The sequence below is a fragment of the Meleagris gallopavo genome, chromosome 1 (genome assembly GCF_000146605.3).
Source record: "Meleagris gallopavo isolate NT-WF06-2002-E0010 breed Aviagen turkey brand Nicholas breeding stock chromosome 1, Turkey_5.1, whole genome shotgun sequence".
Lineage (NCBI taxonomy): Eukaryota > Metazoa > Chordata > Aves > Galliformes > Phasianidae > Meleagris > Meleagris gallopavo.
This window is the reverse complement of record NC_015011.2, coordinates 128,191,193-128,207,841: the sequence shown is the minus strand read 5'-3', so window position 1 is coordinate 128,207,841 and position 16,649 is coordinate 128,191,193. Positions and strand designations below refer to the sequence as shown.

Sequence of the window (16,649 nt, the reverse complement as noted above, 5' to 3'; positions counted from 1 at the left end):
TTCTTCCAAATGTCATTAAAACCACAAGGAGACTCTGGAATTAATTTATGAAATGTATTTGTGCACTTGTGATAATCCATCTTATATGCAAGGAGAAAGCTCTTAATTCTAAGCCTTGTAATACATTAAACTGTGATTCGAGCACTGAGAATATAATAATTTATTAATAGGATAAAATGATCAGGAAGTATTAAAAGATCTGAATTTTTAATACTCTTATTAGCCTATGTGCAAGTGATGGATCCATTTTCTTGATGGATTCATGAAGTAATACTGTGGATGTTTGCTCTTTGAAAGAATATATTGTAAATGTACTGGGTAAATACACAGTCAGAAAAGGTTGGTGTAAGATACTAAGATATAAAATACTAGAGAGTAAAAAACTATTCTGATAGCTGCAGTAACTCACAAGTAACAACTTTGGAGTCTGGCAGAAGACCACATCCAAATAATTCTCAGTTCTAACCCATCCTCAGTTACCTAGCAGATGTTAATGGGAATGTCCTATTGCAAAAACAGCCTAAGGCTGAGTATATAGACGCAGCTGAGGGAGAGATCAAAAACTTCTTAAGGAGACTGTGCAGATTTACTCAGAATGTAAATTCAGATTTTTAGTTATGTAAAATAACATGCGTTTATTTGATTTATTATTGCAGTTCCAGAAAGGTTGAAGAGGATGAATACGAAGATGGAACAACCAACCAAAAATGGGTTTTAGCTCCAAAAACACAAGACACAGATGTGACCTTGATACTAAACAAGCTGTTGAGAGAGTATGACAAAAAGCTACGGCCAGATATTGGATGTAAGTACTCCCTTCTACACACTGAGGAAAAGTATCTATAGAGAAGACACTGTATTACAGTTTGGTTATATATTTGGGAAAGTGGAGATTAATTGTCTTTGGCTCAAGTTCATTTCCAAGTCAGCATTTTCTAAATGCTAGTTCTTATGGGAAGATGTGGAGGTAATTTGGCATGCTAAACTCTGTTTTGCATGTATAGTTTGTGCAGCGATATGGAAAGACTAGTTTGAGGTCTTTGGCAGGACTGCAAACATACTTTGCTCTTCTATCATCCAATACAAGTGTATGGAAAACTCAAGCCACAGGTTCTGAGGAGTGATAAAAAAAGAGTGTATTAAAAACCAAAAAGTAGGACATGGCAAGAGAAGAATGTGCATCTACTCCCTGTAAAGTGTGATCACAAAAGTTATGTTCCTCGGTGCTTATAAGAAGGCACTAAGACTGGTTTTTGTAAACAAGGCAACTCTAGATTATTTTTTTTTTACCCTCCCAAACCAGAAAACACTCTATCTCCAAATAAACCTGACAGAATGAAGTGCCTCGTGGACAACACTAATACATACAGGGATACATTTAGATATGAGGTAGTAGATACCTGCGTAGATCAGAATGGCTTTAGCACAACTGCAGTTCCATTTGATCACATACGGTTTGTATGCCAGAAACCAGAGATAATTTATAATTTATGCTAATTGCACCTTCTTGCATACATTTCAGAATAAACAGGGGTCAGAGAAAGCTGAAAACAGGCACCTCAGATAATTGGCCATTGCTAATTTTTTACAAAAAGATTAGAGAGAATTTCTGCAACTGTTTAAAACCGAAACCACTATTTGGTGATTGCACGTGTATTGATGTACTTTCTAAGTCATCCCTTTGGGTGAGTTTAGATGGAAGTAAGAGCCTTCTGTAGATATTCCCCATTTGAATTATTTTTGCACAAAAATTCCAGACAAAGAAAAAAAAAAACAAACCCCAAACTATGCCACTGTGAAAGAAAGGGGCTTAAATTTTATTTCATAGCTATTACTTTATTTTCCTGTAGTATTAAAAAAGATCATATTTGGCAGTTGTCTCTATTTCCAATCCAGTCTGACATACATGTTTTTCATTCTGGATCTTGAACATCTGGTGGAGAAGTGCTTTAATGCAGTTCCTCCACCCATATCAACATCTGGAAGACGTTCTCAGATAATTATTTTATTTTATTTTGTATGCTGTGTCCTCATATCACTGTCTTCAGGCAGAGTAAATTATGTTTTGCCTATGTGGGTCAAAGTAATCATTCAAAGTCCCCATGTCAGCTGCCATAAAATTATAGAGGTCAGACATATCCTGCAGCACTGGAAAATCGTTGTCACTGAAATAATTCCTTTTGTCTCTCCACAAAATTTCATAAGTTCTGTTGTAGTGAAAAGAGTTAAATTACATAGCTTTTCATATATAGTACCAAACAGACTTCACAGTTCTTAACTACTTCCTATCTGTTTCGATTAAGGTATCAGTCCTATGCCATTTTTCTCTTTGACAGGAATCTGGCTATTTCAGAACTTGTGCTGAGCATTGTTCAGATGCTAGAGAAGTTACCTCACCTCCTGTCTTCCTTCCCTGGTCCCTCTTCCCTCCTCCTACCTTTGATGCAGATAAACAACGTTGCCCTTTTGAAGCTAAGGAGCTGCCTCATTTGTCAAGGAGAACACCATGGGAATGTTAGAGAATCAGGCTTTATTCCCTGAATTGCAAGCTGATTGCTCACACACTATTACATCTTCCTTTCTGTCTGAGAGAAGTTATCCTCCGGGTTAGATGATGGTCTTGTCTTGGCAATAGAACCATGTCCATGCCACAAAGATCCCAGTATCAATATGTTATCAGTTAAAGGGATATTAACAGCAGTAATAGGCACAGAGCATGTAGTAAGAAAATGCATGTTTTTTGAATTTATAAAAAGCATGGAATGGACCAGTGGAGGAAGAGAGAAGTAACTTTCAGAATCAAACAGAAATGCAGCCTGTAAAGGGGGCTAAATCTTGGTCAAACATGCAATCAGCTACTCATTACAGGCAGCACTTGCATTGCAATTTAAGTCCATAAACAAATCTGCTGTCCTACAGGATAGAGAACTCACCATTTCATGCCACATTACTCTTCCCTCAGTTATCTGAGTGCACTGTTTGTGATATCGGTTAACTTTAGCAGGTCTTTCTGAACGTAGTCAGAAAAGCCTAAAAAATTATGCACTTCTCTGGAATTTCACAGTTCAGGATTGCAATTTTTAAGTGACTTGGGAATACACTTTTGTAAGCCATGGTAGAGAAAGACTGTGACAAATGAAAATGCACACTGCCCCTGGCAGTGACTTCTCTGCAGTCTTCCATCCTTCCCAGGGAAACAAATGCTCTGGCTAGCTCAGTTAAGTCCAGGCACTACCTATCACTGCACAGGACTATTATTGAGTGCCCACTTGCCCTGTTATGGGCACGGAGTACATCACTGTTATATTACCTTCAGGCTATTAGTGAATGGACTCCTGTGAACAGACCCTAGGCCATTCTCCTTCCTCCTGCCCAACCCAGCCCATTTTAACCACTGCAAAGAGTGTGTAGGTCGATGCTGAGAAGCCAAAATAGACCTTCCTCTCTCCTTTTCATAAAAGGAATATCTTCCAATACTCTTGGCCTTGGTTTTCATATCAGTGAGTCTTGGTCAGAATATATGCAGAGATTTATGTTCAGCTGGTAGCACTGGGCAGTACAGACATCATCTTCAAACTTCCAGGACAGGATTTTGAAGGAGAGATTGAACAGTCCAAGTATTAGGTGAAGTAGTTTCACTGTGAAGGATATCAGCCATCTGACACATTAAACACATCTAGGTAAAAGGAGCCTTCAGTCTTCAGAAATGAAATTAGTTTTCCACCAGTAGGGGAATGTCTAACTGCATCCACCTTGGGAACACACTTGTCAGAGTTCTCATCTTCATAACTATCCAAACTTAGGAAAGTTTTCATTGTAAGAATAGCATCTTGTAGTATACCAACAAAACACAGAATGTATGTGCCTTTTGGAACTGAGGGGAAGGAAAGGGAAAACACCTCACACTGAAGAGATTACACTGGTATACTGATTAAAAAGAAGAATGTTTTATGGAGACAAAGCATCTTAGCATGATTCTCACCCACTTTTTACCAGTTACAATTATAGGGCTGACAGTTGTGGCTTTGTTGCATGGTATAAAAAGAACCAGATAGCAGGTAATCCATTCTGAACTGTGAAGGTATTATCATTGCTTCCTTATGTGGAAAATAATATGCAACCTTTTTTTTTTTCTTCTATTTATTGTGAAAAAAGTTGGCAGATAAGAGATTCTGCGAGTGATGCTAGTAGGAAAAAACCCTCACTCCAAACCAGGCTTAAGATGCAGTATTCAATTGGGGCTTGAAGAGCATTATGTCTCAAGAGTTGCCTTTCAGTAGCTAGTTTGCTTAGCTCAGGAGAATGATCTTATTTCATTTTGTTCACTGAGAAGCAATAACTAATGTTGTACAAAATTTATGTTGTGACAAGTCAAAAGTAATATTAACAGTAATTCATAACCTGAACTAAACTTTGAGCTCCCATCTTAACCTCAGCCTGCTACTTTCTAAAGAACACAACCATTCCATAAGCATCTTTAGCAAGGAGTCACTAACTTCAGCACATTAATTTCAGTGAAAAGGATATTCTTAAACTAAAGCTGCAGTCTGACCAAGTGCTCTTCAGCCTTCTGGCAATTACCTGTGCTTTTCCCCAGCTTCTGAAATACCTTTCTGTCTTAGTTTCAGCTGGGATGGAATTTTTTCTTTAAAGTGTCTAATATGATGCTATGTTTTGGTTCTAGGAGAAAAACAAGGTTGATAACACACTGAGTTGCTGCTAAGCAGTGTTGTATAAAGATATGGCCATTTCAGAGTCTCAACTCATACTAACAAAGGACTGGGAGGGGACAGAATTAGGACGGCTGACTTAGACTGACCAAGGGGATATTCCACACCATTTGACATCATGTGGAAGGAGAATTTTGAAGTGGGTGGGAGTTCATCTCACTCTCTTCTGCTCTGCTAGTTGGGCATTGGTCGGTAGTGATCAATTGTTTGTGCATCACTTCTATATACTTTCGCTTATATATATAGCATAATTATTATCCTTTTCCTTTTCTCTGTCTCAGTAAATAGTTTTATCTCAATCCACAAGTTTTGTTCTTTTTTTAATTCTCTCCCCCATCCTGTTTGGAAAGGGTTAAACCACAACAGTCATTTTGGTGCACAATGTAGGTCACAAAGGGTTGAGATAACAGCAGATCTGACTAGAGTGTGTTAACATGGGGTGTTATGATGGTTTGATAATTGCTGGTCATTATGCTAGTTTTTTTCACTGTTAATGGAGCTTTTTGAGACAGGGAAGGACATTTTCCAGCAGTTCCTCAGCCTCCCTTTTTCTTTCACATTTATATCTTTCTCTAGACTAGTTACAGTAACTCTTGAGAATTTTGAATATCCTTCATATTCAAGCCAGTGTGCTTCTATTGTTATGTATCATGAATGTATTCCAGGTTACGTTTAAGATTAAACAATTATTTAGGAATATCACCCATAGATCTGTCTCGAGGCAGGAGAATTGTGAGTGGCAGGGGGTATGGGAAGGTACAGGCAGGTGCCTATAGCAATGGGCACCCCCACTGATTTGGAACTTCACCTCTGAATAACTGCGGAATCCTGAAAAACTAGTGGAATAGTTGAAAAAGATCTGCTGTAGCAGACCTTCTAGACCTTCTAGAGAGGCACAAATCACTGCAGCCTGCTGGGGCCTGGCCTCTGCCTACCCAGCTCTGTTTAAAACTATTCAGCATCCTGAAGGGGAAGAGAATACTTTTGGATCTGATGACAGTGCAATGGACCCTCCAACTCCTGTGATATGGACTGACCCAAAGGCAAAAATTCTGGAAAATCTCCAGAAGAGGAGGTAACACATGCTGAGCAGACTCCACTATATAATAAAATGCCAGTAAATGAGAAGAAATATGCCTTGTTCAATGATGAGCTGTGGGAAAGCTACAGAAGTGGAAGGCTGCTGTGTGGAGTCCTAGATGACGAGTTGCAGAAGCTATTGAAGAAAAATGTAAATTGAGCCAATTTGCAGAAGTAAAAGCCATCCAGCTGACTTCAGGCATTGCTGCATGAGAGAAGTGGCCAATGCTCTATTTCTACACTGACTCCTGGATGATGGCAAATGTCCTATAGGTGTTAATACAGCAATGGAAGCAGATCAAATGGCAGCATAGAGGCAAACCCATGTGGGCCGCTGCACTGTGGAAAGATATTGTTGCCTGGATAGAGGACGTGGTTGTAAAGGAACATCACGTAGATTCTCATGTACCCAAGAGTTGTGCCACTGAAGAACATCAGAACCAGCAGGTGGATCAGGCCACTGGAATTGAAGTGACTCAGGTAGATCTGGACTGGCAACATAAGGATGAACTATTTCTAGCTCAATGGGCCTATGACACTTCAAGTTACCAAGGAAGAGATGTAACCTATGGATGGGCTTGAGACTGAGGGGTGGGCTTTACTATGGATGCTATTGCACTTGTTATTTGTGAATGTGAAACTTGCTGTTGCACATTCTGCAAGCCAACCTGATAAAACCTCTTTGGTATGGAGGATGATGGCTGAAATATAAATACGAGGAGGCCTGGCATGTGGATTATATCACGCTCCCACAGACTTGCCATGGCAAGCGCCAGATGCTCACAATAGGTAATATTTAAGCAACAGTGCTTTCCCAGAGCACAACAAGACTAGAAAGAGTTACACAGTTGCCAGGTACAAACAGCTAGAGCTGCAGTCCATTACCTTTCCCCATCGTGTTCCTATTGAGAGAAGCATTGTTGGGAAACTGGTGATTTCTCTTTTAGCATTTAAAAAGCCTAAAAAATCAGTATAGATGTTATTTCCACTGAGTTTTAGGCCGCCCCAATGTCTTTACTTTTACTTATGCTCTGCCAAGGAAAGTTAAATACTTTCAATTAGCTTCTGTACTGAGGTAAAATAATGCTGCTAAGAAAAAAGCCAACCAGAGGGGAATACTGTCAAGTGTACTCGAACTATTCAGGGCAACTGAAAGTAGAGTGTTATCACAAGTATTGGTAATAAAGCTGAAATAAGACAAAAACCCCAAATCAAGGAATATAAAGTTGAAAGACAGAACTTCCTGTCCCTCTGAGTCAATTAGATGACATCTAGTCAGACATGAGGCAGAAAAACAAATCAGAGACAAAACAGTAATGAATGATACTGATTTTACTGATATTCACTCAAAGGGCAGAAAAGAATAGATTGCTTTTCCTTCCTTTTTTTTTGGTTATGCTGCAGTAACTAAGATTCCTCTGGAATTCTTCATGTACAAAGGCTGCTCTGAAAGTAATGCCTCCTGTTCTATTATACTGGCCCACAACATTAGAAGGGGATGTTTATGACATCACAGTAGAGGTTGAACCTTCCTGCCATTATTCCATTACACTTTGTTGCTGTGTAACAGATGGCAGCAGAGAGGCATTCTGTCAAAGTGTTGTCTGATAGGGCAGTGCACATGAAGCAAAAGTGTATCACTGACTTCCTCCGTGTGGCAAAAAATTACACTCACTGACGTGTACTAATGCTGAACGTTTATGGAGGCCAAGCAGTAGATGTGAGCTCAGTGAGGTGCAGTGGGTGGTGTGTATCAGCAGAGGTGATGGCAAAAAAATCTGGTGCAGATTTTTATGAGTGCAGCATGCAGGCTGGCAAAAAATCTATAACTAATGGTGATGACTGTTGAAAAACAGTTGAAAAATAGTGTTTTGTAGCTAAGAATTTGCTCTATCAGACAGTGTTATTATACTCTTCGTATCTGTTGTAGTTTCTGTGGAAATAAATAGGAGGCATTACTTTTGGAGTGACCTAATTCAACTCTACAGTCTCTATTGTATTTATTGTCCATTTACAATTCCAAATAAATTCACTTTACAACGTTTAAGTATATATTTTGCACACTGACATATCCCTCCTAATTTAATACCTGTCTTCTAACTTCACAGGTTGTAGCTGTATTGAGGGCCAGGGTGGTTTTATTTGCTCCCAAACTGTCTTTATAACTTTTACCCAATTTCTCAAGACAAGAGTGTTCTCACAAACAGCTGTGCAACTCTCAATACATTGAATAGGTTTGTACAAGTGCATCTACCAGAAATATGTAGGCTCATTTATGTTATGCAAACACAGAAAGGCTTACTGTGGCAGAGTTTAATAGCAGTTCTCAAGCAGTTAAAAGCATTCAGGGAGCAGATCTGTTGAGCAAGTGAACACACCTTTTATTCTGTTGCTATATAAAGGTTCATTTTCAAGTGAAAACTTGAAAAAAGCACCCTAAGTGACAACCTTGAGTTCTGAAGCTCTGAGAACTTTTTTTTTCTTTCTGACCTTCCTTCCTAGTAGGTCTTGCAGAAATGCACCCTAAAGAGCACCACAGGCTATTACCACTGTGGCTGTCAAGATGTTTTTGTTAGCTGCTGATTGCTGCACCTGATACTCTTTAAATTAGCTCCAGCAGGGTTTCCCCATATGTAGTGACAGAGGGTTGCTTATTGCCTCCCGGATCAAAATATTTTCTAGATCATAGTGCAGAGAAAGCTGTGAATTGTCATGCAAGGTAAAATTGCCACTTTCTGGTGCAGTTCTTCTTTATGTTAGCCTATGAGAGTTTTTAGGAAGTAGTGAGAGAGATAGTTGTTTCAGACAGCTATGCCTGCAGGGCTAAACAGTGCGTAAAGGTACTACAGAATGAAGGTGAGAGGGAATAACCTATGCTTGTATTATGTTACCTCTCAGGAAGGAAAAGCCATAGTCCTGGCTTCAAGTTGTTACTGTTGATCACTGCAGAAGATTGTGGAGGCTAGTCTAATTTAAGCTTACGTTGAAGAAAGAAACTTGAATAAACTGTTAGTTGGGAATGCTTTGATCAGGACTTAAGTCTTACTACTGTAAGACTGCTGAATCTAGTGAGAGCTCATGAAGTGAAAAAGAGCATAAGCAGAAATGGAATAGGAACGTCTTAATTCCTATTGATGCTTTCTTTTCTCTTGGGAAAGGAAAGTGAATTATCTTTATTCAGGAAACTTGGTTCAGTCACCAATCTGGAAGTCCATTAGCTGCCCATTTCCATGGGTATAGAGTAAATAGGAAAACTATTTTAGTGCCCATGCATTATGTAAAAGCACACCTATCTGAGGAGAGGAATGTTCCTGAGAAAAGTGTTGCTATTCAATGCAGACGAGAGCAATCTCTATTCTGTGTGGGAGGGTAGAAGGGATTTCTCACTTGCCTGCAGCAGTTTTAGTTCTCTAGCATCTTTAGTAATTGATACTTCTGCAAATTTTACCGTTGATATGTCTTGAATATTAATAACAAGGCTTATAAATGATGCGTAAACTGCTCTACTGTAACTCCAAAGCCCAAGTTTTGGACCTTGAAGACTATAATCTGTGTATGAGTTTTAAAAGATGGCATAAAAAGTAGGTTAGTTGCATCTTGAACATGTAGTCCTCGTCTGGTGCCAATACAATCGTCAAACATAGGCTCTTACACAATCTTGCATGGGAATATTTCTGATTAGGATATGCTGTTGACAATGAACTTTTTTCGTGCTTATGTTCTGCTTTTCTAATTTCTTAGTTATTGAGATGAATAAAAGAGAATTTCTGAGCTTAGTTGCTCACCTTATGCGGCTTACAGCTTCTCTGCTGTTTGGGGAGAAACTGTACATTTCACATCTCTTCTTGGGTAAAACTCTTGTGAGACGTACTTAAAAGATATGTGGAGATATTTATTGTGGTGGCCCTGAAGCCCTCAAATGTAGTGTTTCTACTTAAAAAGAAAAAGGAATGTGTTCTTATTTATTTACTTACATATGTGATTGAAAAGTGTTGTGGTTTTCTGGCAGATTACTCACTGAAATGGTATGAAGCAAACTGACAAACTCATACTGAGTATTTTTCTTAAGAGGCACTGTGAGTAGGAAAGTTTGGTTGACAGTTAATGTTTGCCAAATTCTTCAGCTAACTGTCAGACTGAAAACTATTTATAGCAATTGCTTGTTCTAATTTTCTTAACTTAAATTCATCTAAGAAATCTGAGATGAGATTGGGAGAGTGGTATACAGTCTCAGGAAAGCATCAGTTGAAAAGTAAGAGTCAGGAAAAATCTGGGAATTGTTAGATGAGAAAGTCCATTTTCAATCTCTCCATACTGGCTCTTCCAGGTGGAGAAGTGCAGTTTGAAGTGGATTTCTGTTTGTTTATTTTTGCTTACCAAAAAGGCTTTCTAAGAGAGCATTTGTAAATTTGGCAGATGTACAGAGCTGCAGTTCCTACTTCAGTGTTGTAGCACAAAGCAATAAATTATTCTGTCATCTTTAAACAAGGAAATCTTTCTGCTTATATTATTCCAAAACAGTTGCTCTTTTGCAACTGTAGAGTGTTCCGGTGACTGCTGTTGTTTATCCAAACTTGGTTGCTGGATTTTGCAGGAACAAATTCCATTCTTGCGTGGTCTTTTGGTTTCACATAGGAACTATTCCCTATGGATATAAATAAAACCATAATGGAAGATTCAGGGACTGATTGCAAAACCAACCTAATCATCTAAGATCTTCAATTTTGATTCCTAAACACCACAATACTAGAGGAATCACAAGCTGTGTATTAGGGAAGGATAGGTAGAAGATGAAAGAGGTAGTGACTGATAGATGGTGATGCTAAGATATGAAGAATAGAAGTTATTTCTTACTGATGGAGAGATTCTTTCTAGTGCGTGCTGTCATTTGCACTTCTGGTCAGAAAGACACCTTACATGTGAATATAATACTTCTGAAAAAACTGTTCCCATCCTGATGTTGCACTCATGCATGCTTTTGTTGAAGTCTGCACCAAATTTTTAATTTGTTTTTATTTGCATTCCTCTTCAGATAATTAGATCTTAAATCATAGGGATTACAGTTGTATGTGAATTTCACTGACTGTAGCAGGTGAAGGTCTTTGAGTTTTATTTGTTGTTCAATTTCATTTTCTCTATGCAGAAATAATGTTTTTGTTTTCCATTTTTCTTTGTTTTATTTTGTTTTCTCCCCCATAGATACTTTCCCATTACTACATCTTTCTTGAAGCGTGGTAGTTTTTCCTAAAACACAGAAGTTTTAGCTGACCACAACTATCTATGAGAAATAACTTCTCTTACAGAAACAAACAAGTAATTAGATGTCACCTGTTAAATCAGTAGGAAAATATTGTTATCATCACTAATGCAAAGCAAGCATTAACACTGTAATCACTACTACCACTGTTACTAATAACTGTAATATTTATTGCTGCTTATCCCAGTATAAAAATAGCAGTTTATGTGCAAATGAGATAATGTAAAATATCACTGTATTTTTCAAGAAATATTACCGCAGAGCCAATTTTGTTATTTTTTTTTGCATTCAGAAGTCTTGTATTTGTTAGGTGGTTGTGTTCCTTAAATTGCTTTGCTTCAAGAAATAAGTGTATATCGATCCATAACCTTTTTAGTACCAGTGTTTTGGTAAGAGCAGAACAATTCAGAGTTAAGAGTTGCTTGAACAATGTAAGAAAGGTTAACTCTCAACAAATGCTAATTTTAACTTTATTTTAGAATTTATGAGAGCTAAACTAGTCCTATTCATTCTTAAATGAACTTACACTGAAAATACTTACAGGCATTAAACTTTAAAAAAATAATTCAAAATACTTATGATTTGTGCAGGAGCATGAATGCTATTTGGACAGACTTCAAATGTGTAAATCCAAGTCAGGACTACACAGAGCCGATTAGTTGCTATATTTCATAGTTGTGCAGATGTGCCTGACCTAGCTTTAGGCTAACTGGCTAAGTGTTCTCCTGGCTGCTTAAGTGAGCTTTGCAGACAGCACTGAGCTCCCCACTCCTGTGGCTAGGCGTCTCTTGAACTGTTTGACATTTGAAGACAAATTTCACTTGGATGTCATTGCAATGTGATCGTCACAAGGCTGACTGGAATATAAACACATCTGCCTCAAAGATGTGGCATTTGGATCAGATGGGGGCTACTAGCTAAATATTGGCAAGACCTAAGTTTTGTTTGCAGATATTTTGATTGGCTAGAAAAATCCCCTTCTCAGTTAAAACCAGTGTGTTTGAAAATGGAATGATTGTGGTGAGCAGTTAGCTAACCTTAAATAGCACTGTTTAGCAGCCTCACAGTGAAGTTATTTGTATGCACTTTCATTGTCTTTCAGGGAAAGTTAACTACCATATACTAAAAAACAATTCAAAGAACTCTGAGAATGTCAGTATATTTGTTGACATCCTTTAATTTCTCTCAAGCATATGATATACGTATGGTTCTATTAGTAACTTTTCTGAGCTTCTGACAGTTCTTCACAACTATTCTGGACTGGAACCAATATCAAAATGGTCCCAGAGCAAGGGATCCATCTGCAATCTTGCTGTTGTTTTTAGTGAGGTATTAACACTATGGTTTATCAAGCAAGACCGTGAGGACTGATTCAGTGCAAGAAAAAAGGCTCCATCTGCAGCTCTGGTACTCTGCATAGCTTAGGGCTTAATCAGCCCCTGAACTGAGTGTTCAAAACTATATGTAGAATGTAGAAAAATAGGCCTTGATATATTGATCGTGCAATTATTTCTTTATTCCCATACGATTCCGTTTATTTTTGAAAGCTGGAACAGGAAGAGTTCCTTCTAATCATAAATATGATTACTTTTAGACTCAGTTATTTTCTTAGTATGTTTTGAGTGAAGTAATCCTAAAATCTTTGCCTCATTACTGTTTGTATTTTGAATTAAAATCCCATTTAAGTGTAATGCTTGCACCTGATGGTTCTTCAACTATTTCTTTATATCCATGAGAGACTATGTGCAACAAGAACTGTACTTTTCTTTCTGTTTCAGAATCTGGAGATGTACTTGACATGCAGTTGTATTACAATTTTATTTTTCTGACTGATTAGGAAAACAAAGTATCATTTGAAAAAACTTGTATTTTTTCTTGTGGAAATATGATAGCTTACATGAATTTTGTTTTATTTTGAGTTTTTCTGGGAATTTTTGAGACTAGATGCTGATTTTGTTTGGGAAGTGGCCGCAGTTTAGTTTTCCTTTGTTTAGAGGTTAGACCAACTTCTCTTTAGCATCAATGGTAAACTTTTTTTTTTTTTTTTTCCCCCTCACCACAAGAACAATTTGGCCCAGCACATTCGGGAGAAATTATCATTTCACAATCTATTTATATATTTAACTCTAGTGATTGAACAAAGATGGGTTCTAAGCATTGTGTTTTGGTCTTGAGCTTTGTCCCTGATCCTACCAAGATCCAATTGCATGCCAGTATGCATCACTGCATCTAGTCTCATTAGTGTTTACCAGAACTTCTTGGTGTTGAACTTCCATCTGGATGCATTCCTAAGTCCAAACAAGATCAGAGCCTTTTATTCAGTGTATGTTATCTTGGTAAAAGAGCTAGTTGTGACATTTATTACTGCGTTTTGAGGCAAGTCTTATTACCAGAAGCTGCTAGACTCCTATTTAGTTATTAGCTGGGTCCCCAACTCTTAAATGACAAGCCAGCTTGCCCATATTTACTTTTTTTTCAGAATCATGGAGCTTTCTGGATACTTAAAACTCCTCAGCATCTCATTGCTAGTCTGAAATTTGAGGGTAGAGGCAAAAATTACTCATCTTTAGATGGGAATCTCCACATATGTCTTCAGCTTTGTATGCAATGGCTTCATAAGCTTTAGACAAAGCAACTGTTCTGTAGGTATTTCAACACTAAAGATTTGGAAAGGAATCTAAATTCTCAAGGCCTAAGATAAAGAGAGCTTGTCCTGACCTACTCGATGTCTTTGAATTAAACTCTGGAAGTCTGAAAACATGAAATGCCTTGTGAAAAACATGAGCTGATTTAACCAAATGAAATTCAAAGAACATTAGATGAATGAGTGCACAGGCAATGTGAGCTGGAGGGAAAGAGTCTAAACTGAAGGGAGGAAAGTTGCTAAGGTTTAGTGAAATGGATTTTATTCAGAGCTAATGAGATGGGAAAATCTAGAAAGATTTTCTGTTGTCGAACAAGCATGCCAAAGTACATGAATATTGAGGAAATGGAAGAAGATGTGTGACTGATGTGAAACTAGAAATAGTGCAGCATCTCGAATTTTGAAGTTGAGCCTCTGTCTTTGGCAATTAAAATTTTCTTTAACAAATTGCCGCTGAGGTAAATTGTGATCATGATGATAATGTGCTGCAAGCTGTAACTTGCGGCAGTTTTTATTGGGGAGGAGGGAAAGAATGTTGTCTTCATTAAAAATACATAACCTTGCTTCTCAGTAGTTCCTGATTTTAGCTGAAGAATAAACCTTATGATAATTGGGGGAGAAAATGTTTAAAGTGATTATTTACATTTTCTGATAAATAAAAATAATATTAAATGATTCTTTTTTTTTTCCCTCCACAGTAAAACCAACGGTTATTGATGTCGACATTTATGTCAACAGCATTGGTCCTGTATCATCAATAAATATGGTAAGTGCCTTGCTAACAAAGGTTTTTATCTGGACTGTTTGTCTTGGCATCAATACTAGCTTTTGAAAAAGATAACAAATACTACTGGGATAAGTTACATTGATTGCTGATTTAGTTCTGTTTTCAGCTATAGCACTGTTTTTTTCAGATGACTCTTTTGTATTTCTTCAAGGGACAAATCCTCAAGTAATATTGTGCTCTGTGTTGTCGAACATAAAATGCTGGTAGACCTTAATTGGTGAAGTAGTAGTCACAGGGGAAAATAAGTATAAAAGAAAGCTACTGTCAAGAAAATTCTTGAGTTGCTTTTTCAAGTGTCAGTCAAATATACTGAGCATCACAGTACAGCATTAGAAGAGTCACCATGTGTTATCAGTATATTGATTTTAAATTCATCATTTCTTCAGTTGTCACTTTCTGTTCATGAAATTATCAACAATATTTAGCCTTACACTATAATTTTGAAGGAATTATCCATAGCTGTACTGTATGTGTGGAGACTGGAAAAACTGAAAAGTTTCCATAATACTGTGATGATGGTTGATCAATTATTGTGGTCTTATTAACTCCAAGACATTAAGAATTAGAAAGAAAGCTGAATGTTTATATAGCTGTAGGAGTATGAGTTACTGTGAGTACTCAATACAGTTTCTACTCGGAATTCAGTGCAGTATTCTTTGTAAACTAGTTTGGTTTTTATTTTGATAGAATTTGGAAATGGAGAATCTGAAAATGTGCTTGTTTATGCCTTTATTTATTAGTAAATCTCTTACACCAACTCATCAAAACAGTGGCTTAGTGATGTCTGTGTTGATAGTCAAAGGCTGGTGGTGATAGACGAATCCAATACTTGTGCTGCATGTACGTCTTGTATTTTTGGAAAAAATGCTTCTGAATTTGAAGTTTGACCAGTCAGGCTGATTGTTATTGTCAACGTATATAGGAGAATGCAAGTTTTTGCAGTGTATCAAACACTGTCTGGGGAAGGACTCCTCTTGCCTTTGGAAATGGGAAATCTGGCAAGTAAAGACAGAACAAATAATGTGCAGGAAACAACCTGGGCACGTATGCAAAGAGTAAGAAATATATTATCCATATTTCTTTATGTGAAGCATTAAATGCCAAGCAGTGGGAGTACCTGCTTCATCCTTGAATTGATAAATAGGTGACTATCTTGCCTTTCCCCAGCTGTGTACCAAAGTGAGTCCTCAGAAGAAAGACTTATGTGAATAACTATTGTGTTTATGGCTTCCATTTGTGTGGATACTCAGTTCAAAAGCAGTAGGGACAATGACAAAGATGCTTACAGTTCCTCTTTTGCTTATTTGAATTACCTTTTACCTAGTATTTCATGGTGCTAGAAGTGAATGTGAAATATTAATTAAAATGGCATTTGATAGGAATTGCTTCAGGTAGGAAGATGGAAAAAGTAATAGAAACAACCAGTTCTTGGAAGATTATGATGGCACAGTCAAAACATGAGTAGATTTTATCCATTGGCACCAAGATGAAAAAAATGCAATGAAATGTCAATTAAAGGAGTGCAGATTGTATCTCTTTGATAGTCATGTTCTTAATGGGATAGTCAATAACACTATAATGTTGGAATATTTCTTGGTTAAAGCTGCAAAATGTTAGTATAGCTGTAGGGGAAAGAAAGTAAATAGAATAATGATGAATGAAAATAAAAAAACATTTTATAGTTTTAAGAATTCAAGTCTGCTTAAAGCTTGTATTTAAATTGCATGGGAATGTATAGAATTGTACAAGTGGTCCTAGTTTTTTAGAGAGTAGATGTCAGTGGAATGTGAACTAGCTAAGAACTTTTGAACTTCACTTCAATTGGCAAATCTGATTATTGATGAAGGAGCTTAATGTTAGGCGCATAAATATAGCAAACTTTTGTCCTAAAGCTCAATTTGCACTCTTTTTCTTCAAAGTTTATTGAAACTTGCATGAGAGAAATGAGCTCTCAGTCTCAAACTTATCACGAATATGGGAAATTATGTTCACAATTATGTTCACAAATAAGTTATGGTGCTGAATGATGACTTGTCTCTTCAGTGACAGAACTGCTCTGAGGAGCTACTCTCATCCTTACTCATCCTACAATTTCAACTGCTTGGCTACAGTATGCCCCATAAGGCTATACTGGGAGAGAAAAAAAAAAAA

The 16,649-nt window shown here is 37.3% G+C and overlaps 1 protein-coding gene across 1 annotated transcript in view; it reads left to right on the top strand.

Annotated features, from left to right (window-relative positions):
• The window catches only part of LOC100550732 (gamma-aminobutyric acid receptor subunit gamma-3), a 302,767-nt gene that overhangs the window by 2,240 nt on the left and 283,878 nt on the right, over positions 1 to 16,649 (top strand). The window contains 2 exon segments of the mRNA XM_031557588.1: positions 657 to 805; positions 14,410 to 14,477. Of these exon segments, the coding sequence (XP_031413448.1) occupies positions 657 to 805; positions 14,410 to 14,477 (217 nt within the window).